The sequence below is a fragment of the Mus pahari genome, chromosome 16 (genome assembly GCF_900095145.1).
Source record: "Mus pahari chromosome 16, PAHARI_EIJ_v1.1, whole genome shotgun sequence".
Classification (NCBI taxonomy): domain Eukaryota; kingdom Metazoa; phylum Chordata; class Mammalia; order Rodentia; family Muridae; genus Mus; species Mus pahari.
In genome coordinates this window covers 57,246,769-57,255,213 of record NC_034605.1, presented here as the reverse complement: position 1 = coordinate 57,255,213, position 8,445 = coordinate 57,246,769, and the positions used below count along the sequence as shown (strand labels likewise).

At 47.3% G+C, this 8,445-nt stretch overlaps 1 protein-coding gene across 1 annotated transcript in view; it reads right to left on the bottom strand.

The window, feature by feature from the left end:
• The window catches only part of Simc1 (SUMO interacting motifs containing 1), a 49,681-nt gene extending 46,959 nt beyond the window's left edge, over positions 1–2,722 (bottom strand). The window contains 1 exon segment of the mRNA XM_021215409.2: positions 2,503–2,722. Within this exon segment, the coding sequence (XP_021071068.1) occupies positions 2,503–2,631 (129 nt within the window). The 5' untranslated portion in view covers positions 2,632–2,722.
• Between the last annotated feature and the right edge of the window lie 5,723 nt (positions 2,723–8,445).

The following is an 8,445-nucleotide window of genomic DNA, read 5'->3' as shown; positions in this document are numbered from 1 at the left end:
AAGAGCACCCGACTGCTCTTCTGAAGGTCCAGAGTTCAAATCCCAGCAACCACATGGTGGCTCACAACCATCCGTAACAAGATCTGACACCCTCTTCTGGAGTGTCTGAAGACAGCTACAGTGTACTTACATATAATAAATAAATAAATAAATAAATAAATCTTTAAAAAAAATAGCTATCAAGAAAACCCAATCAAAAACTGGGGTAGCACATATTCCATTGTAAGGAACTTATACTACAGACAGTCCCATCTCCATCTTCACTAGCAAGAGCAAACAGGCTCAGCTGAATCATTTGTTTTTTAATGTCAGAACATGAAATTGATAAATTACCATGTGCCAGGATACTTATTATATACACGGAACAGCAATATCAACAAAATAGTCTATAATCTAAATATGGTAGAGGTGTTTAAACACCTAAATTATTAAGAGATTTTTAGAAGTTACTACAATCTCATAAATGGGGATACGTCAGTTTGTATAATGCCTGCCTTGAGGCCCATAAGCCAAGCACAACTGTAATCTCAATATTCAGGAGGTGGAAGGGGAGTCAGAAGTCAGGGTCATCCTTAGCTACACAGCAAATTTGAGGCTAGCCTGAACTACAGAAGACCCTGCCTCAGAAAAAAAAAGTACAATCCCATTAGAAAAGAATTAGACATTTAAATACTTTTGTGCATATAGGGAAATTTTTCTATAGTAATACAGACACACACACACACACACACTAGCTCTCCAGACAAAGGAAATGGTAAAGTTATTGCTTATAACCCTAATTTCTTTAATCTCTACTTAAAATTATGTTTATAATTCAAGGAGGTAAAAATGTCACTTTTCCAAAGATGTTTATGGACCTCGAGAGCAAGGTTTCCAAGGTTTCCTATCAGAGTGAAGTAAACAATTTATTAATTATGATGGTTGTACAACCCAATGTATTATATGGATGAATCATACCACAGTAAAGTTATTGTTAAAAGATAAACTAGCAGCCCAGCAGTGGCGGTGCATGCCTTTGATTTCAACATTTGGGAGGCAGAGGCAGGAGGATTTCTGAGTTCAAGGCCAGCCTGGTCTTCAGAGTGAGTTCCAGGACAGCCGGGGCTACACAGAGAAACCCTGTCTTGAAAAAAGAAAAAAGATAAACTAGCTATAAAGGTATATTTACAAGATAGATAATACAAAAATGCAAAAATTAAGTTCCTCTCCTAAGAGAGAGAACACATATTGTGCCGGTTAGTTTTACATCAACTTGTAACAAGCTACAGTAAAGGAACCTCAATTGAAAATTTATATCCTAAGATCCAGCTGTAAACAAGTCTGTAGGGCATTTCCTTAACTAGTGACTGCTGTGGGAAGACCCAGCCTATTGTGGGTGGAGCCACCCCTGGGCTAGTGGTCCTGGTTTCTGTGAGAAAGTAGGTTGAGCAAGCCAGAGGTAGCAAGATGGTAAAGAAAGCATCACTTCACCATACGGCCTCTACACAGTCTCTGCTTCCAAGTTCCTGCCCTGCTTGAATTCTTGTCCTGACTTCTTTAGTATGAACAGTGAAGTATAAACTAAATAAACCAATTTCTCTCCAAGTTGCTTTGGGTCATGGTGTTTCATCACAGCAACAGTAATCCTAAGACACCTACCTTTGGGTGTCGGAAAACCCTCCAACTTCCCAAAGGCAACCTAGAATGAATGAGCACTCAAAAAGTGGTTTACACGCTTACAGAGTAGCTGACATTGATTTAGGACCATATTAGGAACAGAGAAGGATCCCTTGACTAATTGAAGCCACAGCATGTGGATCATGGTAGGGGTCACTAAATTTCTGTGGAGAGTTCTAGAAAGGCAGAGACCACAGATATTTTTATTCCATCACTTCAGGAGCAGGGACACAGATAAAGAACCTGGAGGAAAAACAAAGGTGGGAGTGCCCCGCCCCCGGGCTTTGTATGTGATTCGCATCTGCAAAGCAAAATAAACTGTCCTTCTCCACAACTCAAAAATCGGGGCCCTAGCTCGGGAACTAGGCCCTGCAGCGCAGCCGCCACCGTGCCAAGGGCGGCGCTCCCCTCGCTCGCAGCCCGAGCTCCTGTTACCTCCTTGCACACATCTGTGCCCATCACAAGCCAAACAATTACGCGCTCCCGCGCGCCCGCCTCGAGGTCCGGGTGGCGGCTGCGGCCTGGCCAGGACCCCCACTCCTCCCGCTGCCAAAGCTCTGGAACCAGCTCGGGCCGGAGGCCACCGGCGGCCACCGCTTGGCAGCTCGCACTGGTGCTCCGTGGGTCGCCCATGTGCTCGGCCGGCTCCGCCGCACAACCCTGTAGGGCTCAGCGCTGGCCAGCCCGAGGCCTGCCTTGCCAGCGGCGCCGCCGCGCTCCTCGAGGCCCGAGGCCGCCAAAGGCGGGAAGACACGGCGGCGGGGAGCCAGGGTCGCAACGCCGAGGCCCGGAGGGGGCGACGCTCGGCTCCCGTCGGGCGTGGCGAGCGGCAGTGGATTCACTCACCACGGTTCGGCGGGGCAGCGCGCCGGGGGTCCGAGACAGGGCCCGGCGCAGCCTCCGCGCCCTGCCCGAGCGGGTCCCGGCCGAGCTCTCGGAGCCACTGTCGTCGGAGATCACGATAAAGTCCTCCATGGCTACGGGCCCGGCGGAGCCACGCGCGAGCGGCGAGCGGCCCCGGCGACTCCGACTCCAGTTCCAGCTGCTCAAGCGACTGCAGCGACGGCGTCGCCCACACCGGGGTTAGTACCCCGCCGGCCCCGCCCCCTCCATGGCCCCGCCCCCACCGCGGCCCGCCCCCGGAGGACCCGTCCCGCCCATCTCGGGGCAGCCGCGCGCCCGGGTCAGGGCACTGTCGCACAGAACCCTGGAGGAGCCGGGCTCCCTTTCCCTCAGAGAAGGGGAGAGAGGGAAGAGAGGGGAAGGGAGGGATAGAACTGAGAGGCCGGGCCGCGTGGTCGGCGGGCTTGAAAATCGCTGAGGTTGAGGGGTTGTCCGCCGCTGCTCTCAACCGCTCCCAGTGGGCGGCGCTGGTGACCAGCCCCCGGCTGCAGGTGTGAGGAGGTGTTGATTAGCCAACCAGCGTGATTCACGAGGAGAGGGTCACTGGAGTGAGCTGATGGAGCCTCTGATAGAGCATTTAATTGACCGGGTAGTGGAGCCTGCACCTGGCAGAAGGAGCAATGACGCCTCCAGGTTAAAGAAGCCCTGAGGGGCTGAGAAGGGTAACCTGAACCTAGGGTTTTATTGACTGGGGCTTCTGGCTGAGATGAGAGATACCCACTTGTGTGTGCAGATAAATCCGTGGGGTAAATTCCCAGAAGCAGGATTATTGGATCAAATCTATGTTTTTATTGTTATTTTGGCAAATGGTACCAAATTGTCTTAAGTTGTACCGATTTGCAGTTTTACCAACAATATGTGTCGTAGGAATTTAAACTGTCAGATGTAAGAGTTTGTTGAGTTCCTAGTTGACAGAAACCACGGAAAAGGCACATACAGAGAGAGCTATGGGGTCCCAGAGCACACGTATACTCCAATGCTGTGAACAAGCAGAAAATATAGGGATAAAATTGTATCCCCATCAGAGGGAAATATTGGTAAGTAGTAAATTCTTTGGTTGTTTTGTTGAAGGGTAGGGACATTAGATCAAATTAGGGCCCATGGTTATTTTAAAAATGTGCAATACTGACAAAGCCCTGCTGCTTATGCTCAAGTAACTTCAAAAAATAGAATAATAAAATGTCTTTAACAAAAAGGGGGGAGTTCCTAGAGGCATAGCTGTTGTGTGCTAAGCAGCGTGTGATGCAGTGTTTTCTAATTTTTAGTGAACTTCTGAGTCAGCCAGAGAGTGTATAATAAAGTTTGCAGGACCACACACCAGTGTTTCTGACTGAGAAACTGAGTTTTGGGAGTGAGCCCCTAAATTGGTATTTCTCTCAGGTTCCTAGGTGATACTGACATTGCTTAAAGTCTGGTAAACACACTTGAAGGTTCACTGGTCTGAGCCAGGCATCACGGTGCTTGCCTTGGATCCTAGTTCTTGAAAGGCTAAGGTCAGCAAGGGTGAGAGAAAAGGAGAGGAAAGAGGAGGAAGAGGAAGAAGAGGAGGGGAGAGAGAAAGGGGAGGGAAGGGAAGGAGAGAGACCACTGGCCTGTTGGGCAAGTAGCTTATGGACCACAGGTTTCAGATTTTTTGGTCCAATGGGTGAATTGTTATAAAGGGATACAGTAAGGTGAGTTTCCTGTAGCACTATCAAGCATCCATCTCAGCGCGCGTGCACACACACACACACACACACATGCGGAATAGAATGTAGGACTCCATACAGGCTATATCCCTGTCTCTCTGGTGAAACATTGTGTTTTTTTAGGCTTCCTGACTGTGTTTTTCTAATCAGTTCTCTCTAGCCTCTAGCTGCCTCCTGTTCCTCTACTCAGCCCTTAAATCTTTATTTTTTTTCTTAGTCCTTTGGTTTTTTTTTTAAAGCTTTTATTAGATTTTTAAATATTATTTTATATGAATGAATGTTTTAACTTGCATGTATGTTTGTGCACCACACAGATGCCTGGTGCTTTCAGGGTTCAGAAGAGGGCATCGAATCCCCTGGGTTTGAAGTTATCGATGGTTGTGAGCCACGTGGGCACGCGCTGGGAACTGAACCTAGGTCCTTTGGAAGAACAAGTTCTCATAACCACTGAACCGTTTCTCCAACTCCCAGCCCTTAAATCCCCACGCCCCGCAGCGTTTCGGCATGGGCCGGTCCACTCTTTACTTCCCCTCCATATAATCTCAACTACTCTGAGGCTTCTTTGACCATCTTTAATGCTCTCCACACCCAACACGTTTATTTCCAGACCAGCCCTGTCCTGTCCTGTCCTGTCCAGTCCTTAAAGCTCCATTTACACATCTTCAAATGGATATTCATGTTTCTAGGCATCTATCTACAACTAAACTCACCTCTGTTCTCCCCACCAAAGACTATCTTCTCTTTCAAAACCCAAACTGAAAACCCAGGCTTCTCTCTTTCAGTTTCCCCTAGGATTCCTGAACTGGGAGCTCATCAGCCAGCAATTATTCAAATGAGCAAGCTGCTTGGTTCCTGCTTCAAGTCTTCTTTTACCTCCTGTCATTCACTTCCTTTGGCTTCTGCTGCTGTGACTGTGGCTAAGTTACTGTCACCTCAGGCCCAATCTTCTGAAATGGCATGTCTTTCCACTCCTTTTTGTTCACTAGCTGAATTGGTCTTTAGGAAAGTGTGTAATCGCAGCCGGTATCACATTCTTGACGCTCCAGCACTGGGGAAGTGGGAACAGAAGAATGCAGGCTTTGAGGCTTGTTTGGGCCCCACAGCAAGACCCTGTCTCAAACAAACAAACAAACAAACAAGAATATGTATGCATCCCTTTTCCTAAGGTCTCTTAACTTTGTTGTAGTGAGCTGCATGTGCTGGAATAAAGCCCTGCAGTGGTTTAAACGACAGACATTTATCTCTCCAAGTATTAGAGTGAGGTTAGGTGCCTGTGATGGTTTGTATATTCATGGACCAGGGAGTGGCACCATTTGGAGGTGTGACCTTGGAATAGGTGTGACCTGGTTGGAGTAGGTGTGTCACTGTGGGTGTGGGCATAAGATCCTCACCCTAGTTGCCTGGAAGTCAGTCTTCCACTAGCAGCCTTTGGATGAAGACATAGAACTCTCAGCTCTGCCTGTGCCATGCCTGCCTGGATGCTGCCATGCTCCCACCTTGATGATAATGGACTGAACCTCTGAACTTGTAAGCCAGTCCCAATTAAATGGGTTTTTTTGTTGTTTTTTGTTTTTTGTTTTATGACTTGCCTTGGTCATGGTGTGTGTTTACAGCAGTAAAACCCTAACTAAGGGCTGGAGAGATGGCTCAGCGGTTAAGAGTACCAACTGCTCTTTCAGAGGTTCTAAGTTCAATTCCCAGCAACCACATGGTGGCTCATAACCATCTGTAATGGACACCCTCTTCTGGTGTGTCTGAAGACACCTACAGTGTACTCATATACATGAAATAAATCTTTAAAAAAAAAAAAAAACACCCTAACTAAGACAGTGCTGGTCCATTTGGTTCCTGGTGAGGATTTTCTCTCTTGTGCTACACACGGCCACCTTATTGCTATGTCCTCACATGGCCTATGTAGGTCACTTGAGAGAGGAAAGATCTCCCCTTCTACCTCTTACAAAGCCACGGATCCCACTAAATCAGTTAACCTGCATCTCCTAGTTTTGAGAGTATGATACAAACCAGAGTCACCAAGGAAGAGGGAACCTCAACAGAGCAGAGGAGTTGTCTCTACACCCGTGGGGGCATTTTCCTGTTTAATGGTTGCTGTGGGAGGGCCCAGCTCACTGTGGATGGTGCTACCCCTGGGCAGGCAGGTGGTCCCGGGCCATATTTAAAAAGTAGGCTGAGAAAGCCAGGGAGAGCAAGCTGGGAGAGCAAGCAAGCCTACTGGAGCAGCAATACTCCAGTGCTCACTCAGCCTTCAGTCCCTGCCTCCAGGTTGCTTCCTTGAAGCCCTGTCATGAACTCCCTCAGGAATGCACTGTTACCTGGGTGTTTTAAGATAGAATAAACCCTTCCCACCATCCTCCAGGTTGCTTTGGGTCACGGTATTTACCAAAGCAGCAGAAAGCAAAAGGAGACCTCCCAAGAGCTGCATTTCCAAAGACCGGCACATTGAAGGTTAAGGATTCAGTGTATGGGTTTGAGGGAAATGCAAACTTTCGGTCCCCAAGCACATTGTGAACTAAACATAAAGACAGACAAATCTTACTATGTGGTTTTTGGATCATCTAGCTATTTAGATATAGAGTAAATATATTTACTCACTGAAAGGCTATGCCAGTGTAGGTCATTGCCTAAGTCCTGGCCTCTCCATGCTTATACTTTAAGGGGAACAGACTAGAAAATCCTGGTCGTCTATAGTCAGGGTGAGGGGTATCAACCTGTGAAGCATAAATATAGGACAGTTTAATTTTTCTCCTCCAATAACCACTACCACTCTCTCTAGAAATCCTCTTGCTTTCTGGGTATCGATTTCCCCACAGACAACCCTACGGTAACCCTGCCCAAAGAGTCATTCATGTGGTTCCAGGTGTCAACACTTCAGCACAACCCATTAAAATATTTCATCTCCTGTTTAATCTGTAGCTTTTCCTGTTATTTTAGTACAGGTGAGTTTGGACCGACAATTGCTCTCAGGGGAAAGGTGGGTGATGTCCCTTCCCCTTCTCCCTGCCTTTCTCAAGCACAGAAAACCAAGGAGAAAGAATGTCCCCTGCCAGACCGTCCTTGAAGATGGTCACCCTGCTTTCTCTCCTGCAACAGTTCTCCCATTGTGTGGATGTGGCTCTTTCACCTGCTCTGTGTGTACATTGTTGCTGCCCAGGCCTCCTGAGTTCAGAGATTACAGGCTCACCCTCTTTCTCCTGGGTACTCCCACCAGTGTTTTCCAGGGATGTTAACAATCTTTGATTGTTGAGGAATCCAGAGGAGCTTCTCGAGAAATGCCAGCCACCTTCTGAGCTGTACAGGGGGCTCCCAAACATGGAGAACCCAGCATAATTCAAGGAGGAAGGGACAGCAGGGACAGTAGGGAGCTCCCATCTCAGCACCCCTCTTTATTGCCAGTCCTTTACCCCCATGGGTATCAGAGATTCACCTAAGTCCATGGGTCAATATATTCAGACAAACTCTTAGCTTGGGAAAAAGAGTGATGAATACTGTGTTTAACCTTGCTCTGTGGGAAGTGAATGAAAAGGCAGGATAGCCCTCATTTCCTTCATCTGGGAGGAAGTAATGGCTTGTCATCTGATATATAACAGTCGCCCACACACATATTAACTAATTGGGCAATTTCAAATGCCCACTACTATGATAAGATGACTAATATTAATGAATGACTTTCCAGCATGAAACCGGGGTATGGCCGTGTTCTGAGTTTATATATTGTTCTCAGTGATGCTGCCTAGAACTTGGGAAGCACAGAGTCCCTGACTGCATCACGCAGGAATTTCTGAAGAGCACCTTGCCAACAAGGTAGGGTGACTATGACGTTATTTTCCTTAACTGGATGTCGCACCATCACAAACAGTTGATCATCCTGGGTTTGTCCTGGAACAACCTGTATAACCTAAGACTTCAAAAACGATGTGTCTTTATGCTTTTATGTGTGCACTTACAAATATTCTGTAAGGTGTCACTTCTATATAGATTTATTCCCCCAAATGGTAAAGTCATATGCCACTGTAGTCTTTTGTACTTAGTGAGAATGTGTATTTATTCTTTACTGAGTGCCGGTTGTGTGCCAGGCACCATATAAAAAGCCAGGAGTAAAGAAATGAGCAGCCTGGGGGTAATGGGGTAATCTGTAATCCCACCATCAGGAGGCTGCAGTGGGAAGAGCTATACACATTTG